Source organism: Chiloscyllium plagiosum, chromosome 30 (genome assembly GCF_004010195.1).
Source record: "Chiloscyllium plagiosum isolate BGI_BamShark_2017 chromosome 30, ASM401019v2, whole genome shotgun sequence".
Taxonomy (NCBI): domain Eukaryota; kingdom Metazoa; phylum Chordata; class Chondrichthyes; order Orectolobiformes; family Hemiscylliidae; genus Chiloscyllium; species Chiloscyllium plagiosum.
Genome location: NC_057739.1, coordinates 28065358 through 28090822, shown reverse-complemented (window position 1 = coordinate 28090822; position 25465 = coordinate 28065358). Strand labels below are relative to the sequence as shown.

Below are 25465 nucleotides of genomic sequence, written 5' to 3'. Positions count from 1 at the left end.
TTATCCGAACGAGACGGGCGGGGAGTATTTTGTTCGGATAATCAATCATTCGGATAACTGATTTGATTGTAAACAACTGGTAATTTGAGTGCTGGTTATCCGAATGTTTTGGTTATCTGGCAATGCATGTCATAATGCCGTTTAACCGATAACTGATCTATTGTAAACAAGTGGTAATTTGAGTGCTAGTTACCGATTTCTTGATTATCAGGCAATGCGTGCCAAAATGCTGTTTAATTGATAACTGAATTCTGAGTTGCCTAATGCCGTTTTTATGGGACCTTGAGATCTTGTTCGGATAATCCGAAATTTGGATAATTGAGGTTATACTGTGTGTTACATATATATTGGGGCGGCATGGTGATTCAGTGGTTAGCACTGCTGCCTCACAGTGCCAGGGACCTGGGATCGATTCCACGCCTGGGTGACTTCTGTGTGGAGTTTGCACATTCTCCCCGTATCGTTGTGGGTTTCCTCTAGGTGCTCCGGTTTCTTCCCACAATCCAAAGATGTGCAAGTTAGGTGGATTGGCAATACTAAATTGCCCATTGTGCCCAGGGATGTGTAGTTTAGGTGGGATTAGCATGGGAAATGCAGAGTTGCAGGGATAGGGTAGGGGTGATCTGGGTGGGATGTTCTTTGGAGGGCCAGTGTAGACTTGATGGGCCTAATGGTATGCATCCACAATGAGGATTCTATATACAAACCTGATTTGTTTGGATAGCATGTAAATCAATACTTTTCATTGTATCTTAGTATATGTGACAGTAATCAAATCAAATCATTCTCCTTTTGTGAGGCCAAGAACCTTATATGTCAGCACATCACCTGACAAAGGTGTTGGTGATACTTAAAAGTCCCCAAAAATAAAAAGATACCTAATGAGAACTTTTCAAAAAAGCCTTGGACGATTCAGCAGCTCAGGCGCACATTTGACCCTGAATCACTCCATCAGGTCAGTGACCTCTGCCTCAACGTCCGGGCCCCCACACCCCTTTGCTATCTAATGCCTAATGTTTGGGGGTACATTAGTGGGACCAGTCTCTGTTTTGGTGGTGGTGGTGGGGGGGAGGGTGCAGAGAAACTCAGCAGACCAGGTAGTAACTATTGAGAGAGAAAGTGTTAACATTTCAACTCCCTCTGTTTCTTATTCCACAGATGGTACCAAATTGGAGATTCTCCAGCATTTTCTGTGTTTTTGAACCTGTGGTGTTTTGCTTCTACTTGAAGTAATAATGCCAAGAATCCCAGCTACCTTTCTATTACTCTCCAGAAATGGAAATCTCCTTAATTAACAGGCACTCTTTTAGCTGCCTTTTCTTTTGAAAGGCTATGGTGAATTAATCCTAATCACTGACTTGGTTACTTGGTTTTATTGCAGTGTTCAATGAATCTGTGACGGAAAAAGCATCCTGTCACATACTTCTGACCTTGGAGCATGAATAAAACAATGAAACACAGTTTGCTAACAATGCAGAGAAATTTTTATTTCTTTTATCAAAACTTAAACTGTATCATCTGATAATCTACTTGAACTGAATGGTGGGAACAGGTTCTACTACTTGATCCTATCCTGATTTCTTAAACAAATACTAGCATTCTTATTGCCCTCTTGTGAACCTATTGCCCAGGCCCAGATAATTTGTTTATGTAAGTACCAAGCTTAGGTTTGCCAATTGGTATCCAACTTTTTTCAGGATCAGAAATCGCTTCTAGTAAGATTACATGCTTTGCTATTACTGAGAAAGCAATTTTAATGATGGAAAGATGTCTTTTAATCAATTTGCACTTTAGATATGAAAAATTGAATAAACGTTTTATTCAAATGTAAGCACTGAGAAAACTTCTGTATCTCTGATAATTATGCTTTGATTATGATTGAATGCTTTGATCATGATTGAATACTTTGGAGCTAGATGAAGATATAAGACTAGAAGATGTGGGAGCAGAATTGGGCCATTTGACCTAATATGTATGGTCCGCCATTCGATCATGGCTGACGTGTTTCTCAGTCCCATTGTCTTGCCTTTTACCTGTCGCCTTTGATCCCTTAGACAATAGGGAACCTGTCTATCTCTGACTTAAATACAGTAAATGACTTGGCATCCGCATCCTTCAGAGACTGAGTTCCACAGATTATTCACCCTCTGGCTGAAGAACACATCTGTGTTCTAAAGAGTCACCCCTTTTACTCTGAGGCTGTGCCCTCGAGTCCTGGTCTCTCCTACTCATAGGAACATCTTCTCCATTCCCACGCATCCAGGGCTCTCCATATCCTGTATGTTTCAATGAGATTCCCCCATTCTTTAAGCTCCATTGAGTACAGACACTGATTCCTCAACCTCTCATCTGACAAACCGTTCATCCCTGTGACCTTTCTCATAAACCTCCTCTGGTTTTCCCCTCCAAAGCTATCACATCCTTCCTTCGATATGGGGCCCAAAACTGTTCACAGTATTCCAAAAGTGGTCTGACCAGAGCCTTCGACAGCCTGAGCAGTACATCCTTGCTGCTGTCTTCTCGGTGTCTTGAATTGAACGCCAACAATGCATTTGCCTTTCTAACTGCCAACTGAAACTGCATGTTAACCTTAAGGCAATCCTGAACTAGGATTCCCTCGTCCCTTTTGTGCTTCAGATATCTGAAGCCTTTCCACATTTAGAAAATAGTCTACACCTCTATTCTTCTGACCAAAGTACACAACCTCACACTTTTCCCACATTGTATTCCACCTGCCACTTTTTTTAACACACACTCATACCATGTCCAAGTCTTTCCACTTCCTCAACATTCCTTCTCCCTCCACCTATATTTGTCATCTGCAGACCTAGCAACAGTGCCCTCAGTTTCTTTGTCCAGATTGTTAATCTAAATGCGTGAGTAGTTCTGGATCCAACGCAGACTCCATGTAGAACTCTATTAGTCAATAGCTGCCATCCTTAAAAAGAACCTTTTTAACCTGACTGTCTGCCTTCTGCCAGTCAGCAACTCCTCTATCCATGCCAGTACTTTTCCCCTAGTAGCATGAACACTTATTTATCAGTCTCCTGTGCAGCACCTTGTCAGAGGTCTTCTGGAAATCCAAATCGATCACATCTACTGACTCTCCATTGTCTAACTTCTTGTTACCTCAAAGAACTCCACCAGGTATTTCAGGTATGAACTCCCATTGACTAAGCCGTGCTGACTCAGCCTTATTTTACCATGCAAATCCAAGTAATCTGCAGTCTCATCTTTACTTGACTCTAAAATCTTACCAATGACTGAGGTCATTTCACATATAAAAGGATAAGAATCATATTTTTGCATGCTATGAGCATGGCAATTAATTGTGTGTACGTGGCAAAAATTACTTTTACAGATTTGAAGGCTGAAGGGTCTCTCACATACTGTATGATTCAATTAAAGCACTTGCAAGATCAACAGACTCTTCGGGAGAATATCATCTTCACTTAATCAGTGATTTGTGCTGCAGCATTTGAGTTAGTGTTGTTTTAATGGTGTTAAATCTTCTTCAAGTCTGGTTTCAACAAAGTGAGAATCCTTAATTATGTGCTCTAATTTACTCTGAGAACATGCTTCAACACAACTGCGTCCAGTCATAATGAGCTGAAACTGGAGCTCGTGTTATATTATCACCTAGCTCCTGCAATTTTTGTATGTAACCTCTTTGAAGAGCGCAATTTTGGATGTGTGCCATTTCACTCTGTGGAATCCATTGTACAGTTGAACTTAAAAATAACAATGCAAAAATAAAAATTAATATGCCACTTTGTCATCTATACTTTGTTACTTTTTTCAAATTCTTAACTTTTTATTTTTATCATAGTGCAACTTGTTTATATTTGCCTTTATATATTAAAAGTCAGACCTGGCTTAATTACAACACTATTGATTGAAACTCCCTTTCAGAGACTTGAGCACATAATTCAGACTGATTTCACTACAACATTATTGGAGTTACTGTCATTCAAATGACTGTCATTCACTAAATGAAAGCCTTTTTTTTCCCATTTGGTAAAATTTTGCATTGCACTTATCAAACAAAAAGTCAGAGATTTTTCTGCTGAATGCTCTGAGAAATATTTATTCCTCATTCAATATCGCTTTCATATATGAAGAAACATATGTTCAAATATCTTCTTGTGGGACCTTCCTGTGTGTAAAATCAGCTGCTGCATGTTCTAAACGAAACAGTAACCATACTTCAGAGATATTTCATTGGCTTCAAAGCCATTCTGTAGTTGTGAAAAGCATGCGTATAAATATAAGTTCTTTTGATGTAGCTTTTAATTTTAAATGTTTTTTTTTTATCAGGGATGATGATTAATTCTGTTCTGTTAATGTTTAGTTCTCTGAAATTGCCTTAAGGTATCAGTGTTTAGAAAATTGATTTGGTCATGTTTGTAAAACCTTGAGGGAATTCTGAGCATTGCAATACTTTTTTTTGGGCTTAAGACTATTTGTTTGTTTATTTGTATAAATGATCAATCCACTATTTTCTTGGCTTGTTTTGTAGTTTAAAATGATTCTTATTATGCTTAGAAAATTTTTATTGGTAACTTTTGAAATGTGGTTATTACATAGAAATGATGATCCTTTTGTGTTGTGATTGTGTTGAGAGTAGTTTTTTTGTGCTTTATGGGTGACTTGTTCATTGGTAGTTAAGTTCCATCTTTGTACTTATTTTCCTATTTCACACAGGAGGTTTTGCTTTTCCTGAATGTTGCTTTCATCCAAAGCATTTTTTAAAAGTTTAAATCCCTGATGCATTTTTTAATTAAAAATTCCCCTGTGCTGCAGTCCAATTGAACGGATTCAATCTTTACTGTACTACTGGCTCAGTCGTAAGTTGGGATGCCTGGCTGGAAAAGAACGTCATTTACTGTTGAACCAAAGTAGAGCTACTACCCATGCCATACATAGGCTAGAGTCTGGTGCTGGAAAAGTGCAGCAGGTCAAGCAGCATCGAGAAGCAGGAGAATCGGGAATGAAAGGCTTATGTGGGGTAAATATTTGGGGGATGGGAAAGTCATTCAGTTGTGTGAATTAGCACTTCCCAACATAAATAAAGAGAAAAAGAATGCAGATCCAGGGATGGGTTTGCAGAACTGTCAGCCCCTGACTGGGGCTAGCCTATGTATAAGCCCTTGAAGCATAAACACTTCATCAGGAATGAAGGGCTTATGCTTCAAGAGCTTAAACATAGGCTAGCCCCAGTCAAGGGCTGACAGTTCTGCAAACCCATCCCTGGATCTGCATTTCTTTTCTCTTTATGTATATTAGGAAGTGCTAATTCACACAACTGAATGACTTTCCCACCCCCAAATCTCCCCAGTGACTGTTAGGACACCCAGGCACATATCCATGGAAGAGGGGCAGACTGCAGCAGATATGTCCCCCTCCACAGCCTGCTGCCTGGACCTGTTGATAGCCAGCCTAATAAGGTCCTTTGCTCTGCCCACACCCCTCTCCATTGGATGCCCAAAGGTCAGGAACATAGGGCTGAATTGCAACCAAAAACACAACAAAAGATTTTTCAAATAATTAAGAGGTGTTCTAAAGCCCACAACCAATATATACAGGGTCTGCATTTTTAATTTTTTTTCTCCCTTTATCCAGAAGTGCTGAGTGAGTGACTTTCTCCACCCCCAACGTTAACATTTTTTTTCCTTTTAAAACTGCCACCATTTAGATGCAAAGACTGTTAAGGGCAATGCAAAAATAGGAAAGAGGTAGGGAGAGACAAAAGGGGCTAAATCAAGGTGGACTTGGATGGGAAAATAAAGTATGTCTCCCGCCTGGATGGGTTTTTTTTTCATATCCAGACTTATTAATGCACACAGATAAGTGGCTTTCCCACCACCAAATCACCCATGACACACAATTGTTTTGCTTTTTTAAAAATTACTATCCACCACCAGTAAAAAACACCTGTATCGCCAATTCAATATTTACATGCAAATCCCATTATGGGTAATACAAACCATCAAAATTGAAGGGGGTTGGGTCTGTTTTTTTACCTTTCTTCTTACTAGAAATTTTATTACACAAAATTAAGCAACCTTCCCATTATCAAAATCACTGATTTTTTTTTGAAAAAAACTATTATCAACTACCAGTAAAAACATCTATGTAAGTATTGAATTGGTGACATACAAAGCCTAATATGGGAAATGCAAACCATCAAAAGTGATCAGGGTGTGTTTGCTTTTTTCTCTTTTATACTCTGAAGTGCTATTATGCACAAATGACTGATCTTCCCACTGTGCAAATCGCTGTGACTGTTTTTTGTTTTGATTTGATTTTTGTTTTGTAAAATACTAACCACCACCACCCATGCAGCTAATTAAATATTTACATGCAAATCTTGTTAAAGGCATTGAAAATCATCAAAAGTGAAGGGAGGAATAGGAAGAAAGGGAAGAGGTCAAATCAAAATAGAATTTATGGGAAAATAAAGCACTGTATCCCCCACAATGCCCACCTCTCTCTAAAGACATCAAGAGCATTGATGGACACGTCATGCTTCTTCTCCAATGACACCCTGACACAAAAACATAACTAAGGAAGAGTGGATCTGCTTTTTTTTTAGAATTTTAAACTATTTTTCTAATTAACCTGTTCAGAGATGTTATTACACACCACTGGAGCAGGTGGGACTTGAGTATAGGCCTCCATGTTCAGGAATAGGGACTCTATGACTCAGGTCATTAGTTCTAGCTGGGCAGGCCATTGTTATCAAGGGAACTCATTCAACAAACTCCTTTGGGAAATTAATTATTGATTTACCATGGGTCTTAAAGAGGTCATAACATCCCTCCCCTTCTGAGTCAGAGGTGCCCCCGCACCATCCATGTTCCTTTCACAGACTATATTTCCCTCCAGGAAAACCATCGACTCCGTTGTTTTCCTTGGAGTTAGAGCCCCTTTTTATCGCTTTCACCTACTCTTCAACATGTTACAATCTGTCCTTGGCGATTCTGTACCGGAGGAATGTTACCTCGTTTACCTGGAATTCACGTTTTTTCCTTTTTTAAAAAAAAAGCTGAATGCTAACACAGAAAAATGCCCTATGATCTCATCCAAACTTTCTGTTCCTGAGCTCCTGAGATTAATATGTAATCCAGATAGACTGCCATTCTGGGCACCTTTTGTAGAATGTTTTCTATTACCCTTTGAAAGATGGCACAGGTCAAATATACCCCAAGGTGCAAGCAAGTGTACTTAGTCCTTTTATGTCTTATCATAATTTATCTTCTGGATTCCAGTTGGAGATAGGCACAGCAAATATTCAATTTTGAAAGTGTGTAACCCCCAGCCAGCTTTTCATCATTCTGTGCGTAACATAGGGTATCTGTCCAAGCAGGGAACTTTTTTTTTTGATTGTCAACTCATTATCCCCATACAGATGGACCAAGTTGCCAGATTTTACAAATGAGACTACTGGCATGGCCAATTCCACAAAATGTACTGGGTGCATTATGCCAAATTCCTCTAGACTTTCCAATTATGCCTCAACTAGGCATGTAGGGCAATAGCAAACAGTGGTGCATTGAACAATTTAAGTTGGGCCTCTGGATCAACATAGATTTTGGCTTTGGTATCTTATCTTCCGGAGGCCCTCTTGGAACACTTCAGGACACTTCCCAATGACTTCATGATAGGTCACCGGTACCCATCTGTTGCCAGCCTTTTTGTAAAAGATTGGGACTTGGCCCTTGTACTGCAATTAAGGGGAGTTGGACTATTTTGTTGTCCATGTGTAACTCTGGCTACAATAGTCCCAACAACATAATCATGGAAGAGGGGCAGGCAGTCAGCTAAACTCACCCCCTCCATTCCCTGCTGCCTGGACCTATTTATAGTCAGCTAGGCCCAAGAGCAGACTCGGGAGGAGATCCTCCGACCTGCCACAATGCGTCCCCAAAGATCAGTAGCATGGAGCTGAAGTACAACCGAAATCAGAGGAGAAGGTCCTTGAGGTAACTAGAAAGGGCCTCTGTCTGTTTTTTTTTAGTCTCCTCTGGAAAGGGGGGGTGGGGGGGATGAAGAAAAAGAAAACTCTCCTCCTCCAAAACAGAGTTATCAGCAGGAACACACTGACTGTAGCACCAGCCAGCACAGAGTCATTCCCCTGAACTGAGGTAGTTTGAAATCTTTGTTAATATTTCTCTTGTTTTGTCCTTTTTTTTTTCTCTTACCCCCCACACTACTGCCTAACTGTGGTAGTGCTTACATTTTCCCCAGCACCCATGCTGTGTGTGTGCAGATGTGAGACACTTAATATTTCTCTTGTTTTGTCCTTTTTTTTTCTCTTACCCCCCACACTACTGCCTAACTGTGGTAGTGCTTACATTTTCCCCAGCACCCATGCTGTGTGTGTGCAGATGTGAGACACAGTGAAACACAACAGCTGTACAAATCTTTATTCAATTTCCACCATCCGGAAGAAAGGAAATACCCAAGTGGCCAGTGACAAGCAATGCCCTTCTCAGAGGGCAGTGCTGCGTGAACAAACAGTGAAGGGGAGGGCAGGGATTAACTCAAAATAGAGTTGGAGGGAAAAATGATACACTCCACCTTTCGCTCGGTCTGTTTTATAAAGGATTGTGGTGAAACGATCCCTTGGTAGCAAGCAATGGCCGATGATCTGTATAATGAGATTAAAGGGGTTTTAAAGGGGTTATCACCAGTCCACTGTGAAATAACACCGCATTGGTATCCCATCACTAAGTCACCCTTTATTTGCACATAGGAAGTCCTTGATAGTGATCCAGCTCCTTCAGAGCTAACTGAGTGTGGGGATATTTGACACTCTTGTTTTTTTTTCGTTGTTTTTTGTTTTTCTTTCCTTTTTTTTTAGTGCTAACCACTGTGCCACCGTGCCGCCACAATTTCCTGGTTATATTTTTTCCTTTTTTACCCCCACACTACCACCTAAGTGCGATAGTGCTTATTTTTTCCCCCAGCACCCATGGTGTGTGTGTGCAGGGGTGAGACACAGTGAAAGACACAAAGTGCACAAATCTTTATTCAATTTCCACCACCAGGAAGATAGGAAAACACCCGGGTGTCCAGTGACAAACACTGCCCTTCACGTCAAAGGGCAGTGCTGTGTGATCAAAACAGTGAAGGGGAGGGTAGGGACTAAATCAAAATAGAATTGGAGGGAGAAATGATGCACTCCACTCCCTGCGGCGCCCACCTCTCCCTGAACAACTCCAGGGTGTTGGTGGACACCGCGTGCTCCTTCTCCAAGGACACCCGGGCTCTAACGCAACCGCGGAGACACTCTTGTTTTTATCTGTTAGCCAGGGCTATCTGATAGGGCAGTTCAATCTGAACTCATTCTGAGAGATCCACCTGGCTAACCTCATTATAATCACTACAATCCTCTCCCTCTGAGTCAGAGGACATCGGCCAGTTCTTTTCTGTGTAGCTGTTTCTGTGGGCTTTTTAGGACTGTGTCAGGTTCCTCTGACTCTGCCTCAGATACGGGCAGCATGTAATGCACAGTAGCTCGCCTCTCACATCTCTGGCATCTCAGAAGAAATTCATCTCCTCTTCAGACAACAAAGGTGTCAAGGCGGTGACATCTGCCCTGTCCATCTGTATCTCTGGTGTCTTCAACACTTGACAGAGGGAGAACCCACTGGTTCCGCCAGCCTTTCTGACTCTTCTGAGGAACCGGACATGTTTTGTTCCCATCCCGCTTGCGAGTTTGTAGCTTTCGTATGGTCCACATGCTTGTTCAGGACCTTGGCGCCTACCTGAACTTTATACTGGACCTCGCCTCACATCAACCTTACCTCTTATTCATTTTAGTGGTTCCTGAATCAAATTTCATCCCCTGAAGTAAAGTGTCTGTCTCACTTAGTAGAATCTTGTGTTCAGCATCGGCATTCCTGATGCTGTTTCACCCTCATTCTCCCCATGTCTGGGAAGGTCAGATTTAACATGGTGTGGATAGCTCAGTTGGAGCTTTCCCTGTAGTATGAGGGGTGGTCCTGTAATCAAATAGGAACCAAGATCGTTTGGTATCTAGTGAAGCTGTGGGTTGTTTCTTTAAGCCTGCCTTCAAACTTGGAACTGCTTTATCTGATGATATGGCATTGTCCTTAAATGACAAATGCCATTCGACTTTAAGAAATACTCAAATTCCATACTGGTAAACGATAGCCCATTATCTGTGACCAACACTTCTGGGAGTCCATGTGTTGCAACAGTGTCGAAGATGATGGCGGAGTAGAATGCTTCAGAATGCGCCAGCTCTGTCCATTTCCTTTTTTTTCCCCTCTTCTTTTTTTTTAAAATTCCTTGTCTCTTCTTTGTTATCCCAGCCACAGACCTCTGACTCAGCATAGACCAGTGAGGCAACCTCCCAGACCGGTAGGGTGACCTTCTGGCCTGGTATGGCCTCAGCATGGACTTCTGGTCTTGAGGTGATTCCTCAAAGCGGGGTCTCAATGGCTAAGGACTTAAGAAATTCCAACTTTATTCTTTGTTTTCCTGCTTAAAACTAAGAAGGTGTCACTGTACTATAGTTATATGTTTAACTTTTAACTTTGTTTTTTTCATTCTACCTTGTTCTTATGATTCTTTACCTAGGCACTTGAACCTAGGATGGCATTTTGTCTGGTGACATTATGTACACATGACAATAAAATCAAATGAAATCAATTCAATATGAATGCAGTTTCTCTATCATCGTTCCCCATGTTTGACAAATGATCTCTCTGCGCATCAAATTATTTTGAGTGGGCGTCCGTAATGACCAAGAACATTGAGTCCATGAAGGGACCTGTATAATCGACATGTAATTGAGCCCAAGGTTTATGTAGCTATTCCCATGAATGTTAGGCTGCTGGTGGCAGTAGTCTTTGTCCTTGTCGGCACTCTGGGCACTGCCCCACCAATGCAGCTATGTCAGTATCCAATTCTGGCCAGCATAGATTCATAGAATCATCCAGCATGAAAATATTTATTTTGGAAACACCTTGATCAGCCTATTGGAATCCAGCCATTATCTGGTGGCTACCATTGTTTGGGACCTCGCTCTTGCTTTCCAAAATAATGTGCCATTCTCGACTGTGTTCTGGTCTCTCCAGGTCCAAAAGGTTTCAATTCTGTTTTGACAACCCTTTGGTTTTCTGTATCCCTACCAACTGTTTCAGTCTGATATTGCCAACTATGATTGTGTGCAGAAAATATAAAACCATTATGGACTCTTCCAATACTGGTACCACCGGTTGTTTATCACCAGTGGAAGGCAGCTCCTTGCATCCGCATTTGCTTCTTGGCCTCCTAGATGATGTTCCAACTTGTAATCGTATGCACTTGCTATTAGAGCTCACTGCTGAATTTGGCCTGAAGCTACAGGCAACTCTGCCTTGTCCCCTTTAAGTAGACCTAGTAAGGTTTATGGTCCATTACTATTAGTAACTTACACCCATAAAGGTTTCGTGGAACTTCTCAAATCTAAATATGACTGCCAAACTTTCCTTCTCTGGGCATATCTACGCTCTGCATTAGCTCAAGTACTGGATGCATTTTTATTGGGTGTTCCTTTCCATTGGGTCAGATATCAGCTAATACTACCCTGTATTACCCTGCCGTACAGGGAGGCATGACATGTCAATACCAGGTTTCGCTTGGGATCATAGTGTGCCAACACCTTTTTGAGGATGATAGCTGTTTCTTCATTTCCCTAACGGCTATTGCTTAGCTATACGACCATGTCCAAGTCTGACCCTTGTTTAAAAAAAATGGATGTAAAGGTGCTAGGATGGAGGCCAGATTATGTATAAACTTCCTGTATTAATTCATGAGTCTAAGGAAATTCCTTACCTCTAGTATGAACGTGGGAGTCAGGTTACCTTTGATTGCCCTCATTTTATCTTACAATTGGTATAACCCAGTCTTGTTGACTAGCCCAAGTAGGTGACATGGGATGCCTGGAACACACATTTTTCCTGCCTGGGAGAAAGGTTTAAGTGCTATATCCAAGTTCTGTAAGTGCTCCTTATTGGTCCTCCCTGTTATTGACACTTTATCTAGATAAATAGCAACCTGGGATAGACCTTGTAGAATGTGCACCATCTCCACTGAAAAATTGCACAGCCTGACAGTATCCAAAATGGCAGTTTCATATATTGGTACAAACCCTAAAATATATTAATTATGGCATACTTTTGGGAATCCTAATCAACCTGCAATTGCATGACTCATGTCCACCTGACCCTCTGCCAGTTTTGTGTATATATCCTCTATGTGAGTGGGTATTTATCCAGCTGTGAAAAGTCATTTAACGTTTGTTTGAAATCCCCATGTAGGTTGGTCGACCAATCTTGCTTCACAATTAATATGACCAGTGCTGCCCATTTCACAAAGTGATCTGATGATTGCCTTCTGATTTCTGCCTCTGGTTTTACCAGTAAGGTAGTGGCACTGATGGGCCTTGCAGAATTGTGCAATTGCATCATTAGTCCCACGTACCAGATGGTCTCTCAACATCTTAAGGGTTAAACAAAAGTCACATGCCTCTGTCAGTTGTTAACCTGGTAAAAAGTTCTGATATGAATTCCCCTCGTTCTTGAACGGCCATCTAAAACTGTGATAGCATCTCAGAATTTGCGGAGGCTTGGGATCATTGTATTCCTTAACTAAATCCATCAACTCTTGAAAGGCTTTAGTATCTGTCGCCTCAGGAAAACTTAGGCTCCTAATAACTGAAAAAGCAGTGGGTCCACGAGCTGTCACGAGAATTGCTTATCACTTTTCACCTGCCCCAATGTCATTTGCCTGGAAAAAATAATGCATTGTTTCCACATATTGCGCCAAGTCTTCGACTCCAGGATCAAACAATTCAAGCTTCTCAAATAATGACATGATTCCAGAAATGCTTATTCCAACTTAAGGATTTCTTCAAGAACAAGCTTTACTCTCATGCCACTGAAGTAACTCCACCTGGGCTGGTATACTGTCACCAAGTCAACCTTTATTTATACATGGAAAGTTATTGACTCTGATCTAGCTGCTTCAGAGCCAGTTCTCAGTGTGGAGATGTCTTTTTTTTTCCTATCAGCCAGGTCTCCCTAATTAGACCAGATTTAACAGTTCCTGTTCTGTAGGAGCAAATTACTGTAAATGCTGGAATCTGTACAGAAAACAACCAATGCTGGAGATCACAGTGGGTCAAGCAACATCCATGGAGAGAGCAAGCTAATGTTTAGAGTCTAGATGCTGCATCTAGGGTAATTTAGACTCTAACTGTTAGCTTGCTCTTTCTTTGTGGATGCTCCCTGACCTGCTGTCATCTCTAGCATTTGTTGTTCTCAAATTTATATTCTGTGATATCCATTTGGCTGACCTCATTACAATCACTGCACCTTGGGTACCAATACTTTCCTTCAGTGACTATCATTTCTGTTACCCTTGGGTTTTAACAGATCATTTGGTGGTGAAGAATATTATGCAACAGGTCCTTCTGCTTAATAGCATTCATATTTATTGTGGTTATGAGATTTCTCAAGTGCCAAACGCGAAGAACTGCTATTGGAGTACAATATTAATCAAGCAAAATTAGTGAGATTACATCCCCACATGTACCTTGAAACTGTCTATGTCCCTTCACTATGCAGTATCGGATATTTCCTGTCCCGTGATTGAGGTGTCCCAATTTTTTAAGTACCAAAGCCAATGTAATTTATTAGGCACCATTCCTTTGGTTGAACTGATTGTGATACTTATTATTCTGTGAAAATTTTGGCTTTTGTTAAGTCCATATTGAAATTTGCAAGGTAATATTTGCAGTTGAAGATACTAATATAAAGCTTATTCTTAGTTTCTAGTGGTAAATCTGGAAGGAACCATGACAGCAGGTGGAGGAACTGATGATGATATTCCATTGGGAGAGAGGAAGACAGTTACTGATTTTTGTTACTTATTAGATAAATCCAAACAGCTCTTCAATGGGTTAAGGTCAGTGTTTTAAATCAATCGGATTCTCCTTTGTTAATTTTTAGTGACCGTTAACTCAATATTTTCTTTCACCATTTTCCTGTGATGTACAATATGTCATATGTTTGTGCTCCATTAATGGATATCTCAGTTGGATTCTTTTTAAAGCTGTTCAAAAAGCTCAAATTGTTTTCACCTTTATTGTTCTAATGAAAGCATTACTTCTGTAAATTGGTGTTTTATTCTAACTGTCAAATAATTTGTACAAGAGATCCAGGACAAAAATCCACTTTGAGAAAACGTTTTGAAGTCTGGAGGGTGAACTCAGTGGGCTGTTTTTATTATCCTATTAAGAAAATATTAAATTATTTTATTCAAGAAATAATATGTTGCGAATCTGTGGAGTGAACATGCTAATCTTTTCCTGGGAACTGTGATATTATTCTGAAAGGTGCAGCATGTGAGCTCTAATGATGTGGTGTTAGTATGTGAGCTGCAAATCATTTGTTGAAGTAGAAGCTGCAAATGCTTCAGAGGGGCTGTAAATCAGGAGTTACAGGTCTGTTGGTGACAACAATTGGCACTGTGCTCATTGTGTTCACCGCTGCCTAAATGTGCAAAAAGTTTGATCTACTCGGAAGAAAATGCTATTGTAAATTGTGTTTTACGGGAAAGGAAAGATGGTTTAAAGTTGTCAAAAAGTGATATTCAAAAAGCAAATGAAAATTAATTTTGCAAATGCTAATTATTATGAATGAACATTTTTAAGGAAAAAAATGTTTAGTTTGCAATTTTAAAGGAACTTCCAATGTCTTGTGCCTTAAAATGAAGAATTCAAATCCTTCATAAAGAACTAAATTCTTGACGTTACGTTGTAATAATGCAATACTCTGAATCAGAGTCTGATGTTAACATCTGAGTCCAGCTTGACTCCCACTATGCATTCCTACTATCAAGCAGTTTCAGTAATACCTTGTGCTAAAAGATCCCATAGCATGTGCAATCTAAAGCATGCTTGATTATTTCAGTGGTCCTGAATTTGAAATAGGTTTGGTGGGGATTCCAAATGATAGAAATGTCACTTTGCTGCAATTACCTTTTCTGATACAATGTCTTTTATTTTTGGTATCTTTTGGGGGTAATTCAGGAGGCATAGCAAAAATTAATTCCATGGAAGAAACAACATACCAAGAGGAGGATGAGGCAATCATGACTGACAAAGGAAGTCAAGGACAGCATAAAACCAAAATAAAAAGAAGTAATTAATGGATGGTAGAACACAAGGTAACTCCAAGCAATAGAGAGATCTTTGGGTTCTTGTTCACAGATCCCTGAAGGCACCTGGGCAGGTTAATACGTTTGATAAGCATACGGGACACTTTTTTCTTTATCAGTCATGGCATTGACCATAACCTACTGTTAGGGTCAATGTAGAATTATGTTGGAGCTTTACAAAACTTTGATTAGACCACAGTTGAAATACTGCCTTCAGTTCTGGTTTCCCTTCATCAGCTACCTGATGAAGGAGCAGCGCTCCAAAAGCTAGTACTTTCAAATAAACCTGTTGGACTATAACCTGGTGTTGTGTGATTTTTAACTGGTTTAGGAAAGATCTTGGTAAACTTGAAAGGGTTCAGAAAATCTTTACAAAAACGTTGTTGGGGTTGGAGGTCCTGAGCTGTAGGGAGAGCCTGAATAAGTGGAGACTTGTTTTCACTGGAGCATTGGAGGCTGAGGAATGATCTTCTAGAGGTTTATAAAATCATGAGGGGCATGGACAGGGTGAATAGCCAAAGTCTTTTCCGGAGGTGGGGGTATTCAAAATTATAGGGTATATGTTTAAGGTGAGAGGGGAAAGATTTAAAAGGGACCTGAGGGGCAACATTTTCATGCGCAGGTTGGATGCCAGAGGAAGTGTTCGAGGTGGATACGATTTTATAGCATTTAAAAGGCATCTGGATGGGTATATGAATAGGAAGGGTTTAGAGGGATACTGACTAAATGCTGGCAAAAGAGATCAGTTTAGGGTATCTGGTTGGCATGAATGAGTTGGACCAAAGGATCTGTTTCCGTGTTGTATAACCCTATGACTCTGTGACTTGATGTCAGTCTGTTATGACTGATTGATCAGAATTTATTAAGAAATTGCGTGACGTGACTGACTGACTTTCCGTGTTCTAACTTTCTGGCTTGCAGTGTTTGACCTCTTTTACTGTGCTTGGAATTGGTAGGTGCAAACTTATTGCTGTGTTGCTATGATCCTAGTGTAATGTAAGTGGCATCCAGGGTGTAAAATCAGTAAATTACTAATTGTTACATGCAATTAAATCATGAAAGACATTGCTTTCTAGATTCCCATCACCCTCTGGGTGAAGTTTTATTTTCCTCAAACCTGCTCTAAACCTTCTACCTTTCATCTTAAAATAGCTGCTTTCTGTCCACTCCATTCATACCCCACATAATCTAAGGTAATCAAGTCCACTCTCAGCCTTGCCTGCTATTTTGAAAAAAAATTCAACCTGAGTTTATTCAGCCTCTTTTTCACAGCTAAAGTGTTCTATCCAGGCAATATCCTGGTGAATCTCTTCTGCAATCCATTTGTTGCAATCATGTCCTTCCTGGAATGTGGTGATGACCAGAACTGCACACAGTATTTCTGCTGTGGTCTAACCAAAGTTTTAGGTAAAACTCTAACATAATCTCCCTACTATTATGGTTTATGCCATGATCGATAAAGGCAATTGTCTCATATGCTTAACTCTCCTATTAACCTGTGCTGCTACATTCAGAAATCCATCAGCAAGCACTCCAAGGTCCCTGTATTTCTTGGTTTCTTATGTTCTGCCAGTCATTAAATATTCTCTTGTCTTGTTACTTCTTCCAAAGTGCATGACCTCACCTTCACTAGGACTAAAATCCATCTGCCACTGATCTATCCATCTGCCACTGATCTACCCATCTGACCAATCTGTCAATACCTTCTTGTAATAACGATGAACAATAGTAACCCCAGCACTGATTCCTGTAGTATTGCAGTGAGCACAAGCGTCCAGTCGTACAAACAGCTTCTACCACCACCCTCTGTCTCCAAAAACGAAGCCAATTTTGGATCCAACTTGCTAAATTGCTTTAGATTCCATGTGCATTTAAGGCACACTCTGTAGGCATGAGCCACATTCACTCCACAACCACAAACATTGGTATCCAACATTTAGGAACCTTTGTGGCACATCCCCGATCAAATTACAGTTTGCTTCTGCATGTCAGTGCTGCCCTTTAGACTGTACAAGCAACTGTCATTGTAATGCTGCAGCAAGGATACTTTATGCTTAGGGGACAACTTGTGACTCTGGCTTACTGTCATTGACTCACAGTGAGTAAGCAGTATCTGGATACTGATAGCATCATTGTGGTTCTGTTCCCCGAGCTGGGAATTTGTGTTGCAGACGTTTTGTCCCCTGTCTAGGTGACATCCTCAGTGCTTGAGAGCCTCCTGTGAAGCACTTCTGTGATGTTTCCTCCGGCATTTATAGCGGTTTGTCTCTGCCACTTCCGGTTGTCCGTTCCAGCTGTCCGCTGCAGTGGCCGGTATATTGGGTCCAGGTCGATGTGTTTGTGGATGAGTGCCATGCCTCTAGGAATTCCCTGGCTGTTCTCTGTTTGGCTTGTGCTATAATAGTAGTGTTGTCCCAGTCGAACTTCTGTTGCTTGTCATCTGCGTGTGTGGCTACGAAGGATAGCTGGTCGTGTTGTTTCGTGGCTAGTTGGTGTTCATGGATGCAGATCGTTAGCTGTCTTCCTGTTTATCCTATGTAGTGTTTTGTACAGTCCTTGCATGGGATTTTGTACACTACATTGGTTTTGCTCATGCTGGGTATCGGGTCCTTTGTCCCGGTGAGTTGTTGTCTGAGAGTGGCTGTTGGTTAATGTGCTGTTATGAGTCCTAGTGGTCGCAGTAGTCTGGCTGTCAGTTCAGAAATGTTGATGTATGGTAACATGGCTAGTCCTTTGGGTTGTGGCATGTCCTCATTTCATTGTCTTTCCCTTAGGCATCTGTTGATGAAATTGCGGGGGTATCCGTTTTTGGTGAATACATTGTAGAGGTGTTCTTCTTCCTCTTTTTTTTTTGCAGTTCTGGTGTGCTGCAGTGTGTTGTGGCTCTTTTTGAACAGTGTCTTGGTGCAACTTCTTTTGGTTGCAGCCATCCCAACACACACAAAACTCCAGGATTTTCAGCCATTCATCGTATGTTCAGCCTGCCATTCCAGGCATCATCCATGTGAATCTCCGCTGGATACGCTCCACTGCCAGTATATCCTTCCTGAGGTGTGGGGCCCAAAATTGGACACTGTATACTAATTGGGTCCTAACTAGGGCTTTATAAAGTCTCAGAAGCACATCGCTGCTTTTATATTCCAAACCTCTTGAGATAAATGACAATATTACATTTGCTTTCTTAATCACTGATTCAACCTGCATGTTGAGCTTTAGAGAACCCTGGACTAGCACTCCTAAATCCCTTTGTACTTTGGCTTTATGAATTTTCTCACCGTTTAGAAAATAGTCCATCCTGTTTTTTTTTCAAAAGTGCAAGACCTCTCGTTTGCTCACATTGAAATTCATCAGCCATTTCCTGGACCATTCTCCTAAACTGTCTAAATCTTTCTGCACAACCTCAATACTACCTGCCTGTCCACCTAACTTTGTATCATGGGCAAACTTCGCCAGCATCCCCACAGTTCCTTCATCCAGATCATTGATATATAAAGTGAACAGTTGCAGCCTCAAAACTGACCCCTGTGAGACACCACTTGTCACCAGCTGCCATTCTGAAAAAGAACCTTTTATCCCAACTCTCTGCCTTCTGTCAGACAGCCAATCCTCAATCCACGCCAGTAGCTCACTTCGAAGCCAATGGCCCTCCCTTTAATCAGCAGCCTCCCGTGAGGCATCTCATCAATCATATCCTTGATGTAGTTGCTATTTGCTGTGTAATTAATATTTTCACCATGACTTGTCTGTTAATTCAGGATTAGTTTATGTTGAGTTTGGTTTGATTATTAAAGTAAAATCTTCTTCATTAGTTTTTCTTTCGGGGTTGCTTGGTAAATTTGGTACATTTTTATTTGTTGACGTCTATGGGGATCATAATTCAGTGGCTGAAAAATATTGTACTTTATGATTTTAAGGACACTAAATATTAAATAGTAATTTGATTCATGCAGTTCATTCTAACAATATGCAAATTTAGCTTCAGTGTATCTGATAATTATAGTTCAAATGGAGGTGAAATCTATAGTAACTACATTGAACCTGAAGCAATCTCAGATTTGAAAATAAGTAAGCTACTTTTGAAGCCATGTAAAGTAATTCAATTTTGTATGGAATATAGTTGTCACAATAGCTATTAAAAGGATGAAAATAACTTAAACTGCCACGTCAAATAAATGTTTAGTTATATGATTTTTCTGTAATGTCAATGAAAGCCAGAAAATGTTACTTAGTTACCTAGACTCTGATTTATGTATATATTTTAATGTAATTTATTCTAAGTTTGAATTATCCGTTTTTGAACTAATAATATGGGTTTTCTTTGTGTCTGGAGTTAATAATTACATGATAAGTCTTTTTGGTGATTTACCTATGGAGATTTCTTTTAACAGATAAGTGAGGGAGAGTTTATTTTTAATTTTAATGAGGTTTTCAGCAGTTTTGTGAAGTCCTTGGATGAAAATGCTGTATAGTCCACTGCTACTGAGCAAGAGAGGGATATAGTGAAACTCAATTACCTTAGAGTGAGAATTAACATTAGCCCGAGCCAGAAGTTTTGGAATGAAATCCTGGAAACATTATTTAAAGCTGAGTATGTTTAATCTCAGATTTCTAATACCTCCAAGAAGAAGCTATCTGCGGTCCCAGTTTGTAAGTTAAAGTCACAAGAGACTTAAACCTACAGGGATGTTAAAGATGGGCTTTTTTTTGTGAGAATTGTATGAGTGATCTTTTTTCGGTACTGTACAAAAATTGTTCCGTGACTTCTCAATTTAAAATGAGTGTTTTGGGATTAATGCATTTATATTTTATATTATTTTGTGTTAGTTTGGTTTATTTTGTCCTCACTTAATTGTTAATAAATATCTGTTTTACCATTCAAGAAATTGAGAGCTTATGTTTCAGCAGGAGACCACTTTGCAAAAACCAAAGCACAATCTATCAAGCAAAGTTCAGGCCTGGGAAATGACTTGTCCAGTATTAACATCAACTGGGATCATAGCATGTTGTCAGTCATCAAAAAAAATTAGCTTGTTTTTCTTTTAAAGACAACAAGCGAGAATGAATGGATCCTTTTCCAATTTCTCCAGTATAGTGGCATGAGGCAAAATAGGAATGCATGAAAATGGCTGGAAGAAGATGTGATGGGTGAATTCATCATAAAGGCATCCTTGTCTGCTGTGAAATGCAAGGCCATTGAGGCTGATAAGCTATCGTCAAAAAGGATTTTGTTTCATTCCATGGCCCATTAATTTCCTATCTTTTCAGACAATAATATTGCTCGCATGATCTACGCAATGATAGATTGTGGCAATAATTTTTTTTAAATTAAGAAACGAGGTCACTTACATTATTTACAGTATCAATCAATCAAGGTGCTTACTTTTAATAATGGCAATATAATATAACAAGACATAGTTGATTCTTCTCTGTGCATAAACTTGAACTGAGCAATTTGTTTCCAAAGCTATTTGGATATTAGCATGTATAGTCATCTTCTATTTTGGTCATAATTCTGGATCTTTAAACACAATGAGGCTCATTACAAGATGTTTGTACCTTTTTCATATGTATAACAATGAAAATAGACTGTTCTGAGTTAAATATCTAAATATTGCAAGTCAATGTCAAATATTGGAAAAAGAGTAGGATGTTGAGTTGTAACCTGACTGGATTACCAAATGGTGAAGTTTCTTAGTTTCCTTTTCAAGTTTCCACAAGTAGATAGACAAGTTGAAGTATCACTGCTGCATGCTCTCATTTGACCCTTACGGCTGTTGTAGAAAATTATAAACCAATGCCTTGAGTAAAATCTTTTACACAATAATGGTGCATAGAGACTCCTGATGAGGCAAAGACTGTTACAAGTTTCCTTTGGAAAAAATGTGTAATATTTTACTATCTTGATTGTTCAGTGAGTTGCATTTCTCGAGCTGCAGTTGCTTATTGTGTTTAATTATGGAGGAATGAGTTAAAATAATCCAGTATGGTGCAGCCCACACCAAGAATAATAAAAGGTATATTTGTAGACTTTTAGATAATGCCATTCCTTTTGTGGATGGATATCACATTTGAGATTTGTCACTACTGTGGTGACATTCCAAAAATGAGCAAAATTGCTTCTGATTGTTTTCTCCAGTGAAATCTTGAATGGTGCTGTGGATTAGATTACTCAGTGTGGAAACAGGCCCTTCGGCCCAACAAGTCCACACCGACCCGCCGAAGAGCAACCCACCCAGACCCATTCCCCTACATTTACCCCTTCACCTAACACTACGGGCAATTTAGCATGGCCAATTCACCTAACCTGCACATTTTTGGACTGTGGGAAGAAACCGGAGCACCTGGAGGAAACCCACACTGGGAGAATGTGCAAACTCCACACGGACAGTCCCCTGAGGCTGGAATTGAACCCGGGTCTCTGGCACTGTGAGGCAGCAGTGCTAACCACTGTGCCACCGTGTGCTCTTGAAACATTTAATTTTTTTTCAGAAATGGCTATGGACTGAATTTTCCTAGTCCCTGTGGACAATGGTGAGTCTGTTGGGAAAATAGGGCAAGATCATAAAAATGACTTAGGATAAAGTCTGATTTTCCATTCCAGGTTTAAATGGTGAGAATTTAATCTCATCAGTGTTAATTTCTGTCCTGCTTTATATGCAATTTCATAATCAACCATACAGTGGTGAGAAACTAAGTGTGACTATTCCTGACATGAATGGTAGAGTGGATATCTGGCAGCTGCAGCTCTCTGTTTATGCCTCCTGGCCTTCACTTTGGCCAGCCATCTTTAACATCTCATCCTGTTCACGGAGGTTGGCATTGGTTGCACACCAGCCTCGCCACATCTCCGATTCATTTAAAATAAAATTCTCCGCTTCAGTACTGTTATATGCCACTGTCAATTTTTTGGAGTACACTGACACTTTTCATTGCCATGTGCTGCTGTCAGGCCACTTTGTGCACAGAGACCTGAAACCATCTCATGGTATGGAGCAGGATGCATCTCTGGAGCCTTTAGCTTTCTCTCTCATTTTGTGCCCACTTGGATGTATGTTCAGAGCATCACTGGCATGCCTTGTCTGATTTTGTGTGTGTTGCTGCTTCATTCAGAACCAACTATCTCCCATTCCTTCTGTCTTGCCTTGCTTTTTACTGCAGGCCACAGCAAGGCAGCTTGTTATGGTTACAAGCAGTAATCAGCCAAGGAGGTGAATATATATATTATTGTACAGTAACATGCTAATTGCACACCTACAGTATGTTCCAGCAGCCTACATGGCACAAACATTGCATATACTTCAGACTTTAAGAAGTGATAATTTTAGCAATGCGTGTAGTCCTCAGCCAAGTCCCTTCAGGCCAGATTCAACCAGTCTGGTGATTAATGGCAAGCCAGTCAGAGAGTTGCACAGAGATCAATGGGGGATTTGGTCACATGTCAGTTGGGTCCTTCCAAGTTATCTGAGATGGGGTAGGGTGGCGGGGGATGTGGAGGGAGGGGCGGGGGGGGGGGGGGGGGGGGGGGGGGGGGGGGGGGGGGGGGGTGAAGTAGTGAGTCCAGGAGAATTGTTCATTGAAAGTCTAAGGGTTTTATGAGGGGACACTGCTGTGGTAGGGATACTGGGAGTATCGATTGTGGGAATTGCAGGCAGTGAGTTGGGTTGCCAAGGGGATAATAATAGTGAAGGGAATGCAACACAACAGAGCATGGAAGGATAAGGAGTGCTGCAGGAGTTGGAGATTATTGATGGTCATCACCATCCTGGTTTCACTGGATGAACAGTGCATGACTAAGCTGTTTGTTTGGGACTCATTGAGCAAAGTAGGGAAGTGAGCTGTTAAACAAGTAAGTTGTGTGGGATCAGAGGGAAGATCAAATCCAGTGGAGTTGACAGAAAGGAATGTGAAGTTTTTTTTTGGGGGGGGTGGGTTACCTGGACTGAGAAATCGACCCTGTGACTTACTCAGTGAAACATTAATTATTTTGCTGTCCATCCTTATCCAAATTGAGTGCTCAATTGAAATGGAAAATGGCTGCCACCACACTCGAGTGGGCAGAGTAAGTTGTTGTTCTTCTGTTTTCCATGTACCAGAACCAATGGCATGTGAGCTGTAAAGATTCACCCTAGTTGCCATCAGTGTCTCAAACACCATTCAAGGTGCAGGGCATGCTTATTTCATATCTTGGACAGTATAATGTCAACACCATTATCGTATATGCAATGTTTTGTTTCGTGGGTACTGTCTGGGTTGAGGTAGGTGATGCTTACGTGCACCAAAGGCTTGAGCAACAGTGCTTGAATCAGGGCAATTATGTGTCATAACTATGTAGAGGCATCCCACTGGCATCTGTGTCCCACATGGACCATAAGTCCATAAGACATAGGAGTGGAAGTAAGGCCATTCGGCCCATTGGGTCCACTCCGCCATTTAATCATGGCGGATGGGCATTTCAACTCCACCTACCCACATTCTCCTCGTAGCCCTTAATTCCTTGTGACATCAAGAATTTATCAATCTCTGCCTTGAAGACATTTAGCATCCCAGCCTCCACTGCACTCCGCGGCAATGAATTCCACAGGCCCACTCTGGCTGAAGAAGCATCTCCGCATTTCTGTTCTGAATTGACCCCCTCTAATTTTAAGGCTGTGCCCAGGGGTCCTAGTCTCCCCGCCTAACGGAAACAATTTCTTAGCGTCCACCCTTTCCGGCCATGTATTATATCTCCCCTTAACCTTCTAAACTCCAATGAGTACAATCCCAGCATCCTCAGCCATTCCTCATATGTTGGACCTACCATTCCAGGGATCATCCGTATGAATCTCTGCTGGACATGCTCCAGTGCCAGTATGTCCCTCCTGATGTGTGGGGCCCAAAACTGGACACAGTACTCCAAATGGGGCCTAACCAGAGCTTTATAAAGTCTCAGTAGCACATCGCTGCTTTTGGAGTGGAGGGTATGTCTTATGAAGAAAGGTTGAGGGAGCTAGGGCTTTTCTCATTGGAGCTAAGAAGGATGAGAGGTGACATAATAGAAGTGTGCAAGATGATGCGAGGCAAAGATAGAATAGATAGCCAGAGACTTTTTTTTTTCCCAATGCGGAAATGGCTATCACAAGGAGACATAACTTGAAGGTGATTGGAGGAAGGTTTAGGGGAGGTTTCAGAGGGAGGTTCTTTACACACAGTGATGTGTGCATGAAATGTACTGCCAACAGTGGTAGTGGAGTCAGATACACTAGGGACATTCAAGCAACTCTTGGTTAGACCCATGGATAATAGTAGAATGAAGGGTATGTAGATTAGTCAGATCTTGGAGTAGGGTAAAAGGTCAGCACAACATTGAGGGCCGAAGGGCCTGTACTGTGCAGTACTGTTCTATGTATGTTCTATATTCCAACCCTCTTGAGATAAATGACAACATTGCATTCGCTTTCTTAATCACGGATTCAACCTGCATGTTTACCTTTAGAGAATCCTCGACTAGCACTCCCAGATTCCTTTGCACTTTGGCTTTATGAACTTTCTCACCGTTTAGAAAGTAGTCCATGCTTGTATTCTTTTTTCCAAAGTGCAAGACCTCGCATTTGCTCACATTGAACTTCATCAGTCATTTCCTGGCCCACTCTCCCAAACTGTCTAGATCCTTCTGCAGCCTCCCCACTTCCTCAGTACTACCTGCCTGTCTACCTATCTTTGTATCAACGGCAAACTTCGCTAGAATGCCCCCAGTCCCTTCATCCAGATCATTAATATATAACGTGAACAGCTGTGGCCCCAACACTGAATCCTGTGGGACACCGCTTGTCACCGGCTGTCATTCCGAAAAAGAACCTCTTATCCCAACCCTCTGCCTTCTGTCTGACAGCCAATCCTCAATCCATGTCAGTAGCTCACCTCAAACACCATGGGCCCTTACTCAGCAGCCTCCTGTGTGACACCTTATCAAAGGCCTTTTGGAATTCTAGATAGACCACATCCACTGGGCTTCCCTGGTCTAACCTACTTGTCACCTCTTCAAAGAATTCTAACAGGTTTGTCAGGCACGACCTCCCCTTACTAAATCCATGTTGACTTGTTCTAATCCGACCCTGCTCTTCCAAGAATTTAGAAACCTCATCCTTAACGATGGATTCTAGAATTTTACCAACAACCAAGGTTAGGCTAATTGGCCTATAATTTCCCATCTTTTGTCTTGATCCTTCCTTGAACAAGGGGGTTACAACAG

At 41.0% G+C, this 25465-nt stretch overlaps 1 protein-coding gene across 1 annotated transcript in view; it reads left to right on the top strand.

Moving 5' to 3' along the window:
* scai (suppressor of cancer cell invasion) overlaps window positions 1-25465 on the top strand; it is a 192397-nt gene that overhangs the window by 58272 nt on the left and 108660 nt on the right. The window contains exon 3 of the mRNA XM_043720180.1: window positions 13847-13983. Coding sequence (XP_043576115.1) covers window positions 13874-13983 — 110 coding nt within the window. The 5' untranslated portion in view covers window positions 13847-13873. The remainder of the gene's footprint in view (window positions 1-13846; window positions 13984-25465) is intronic.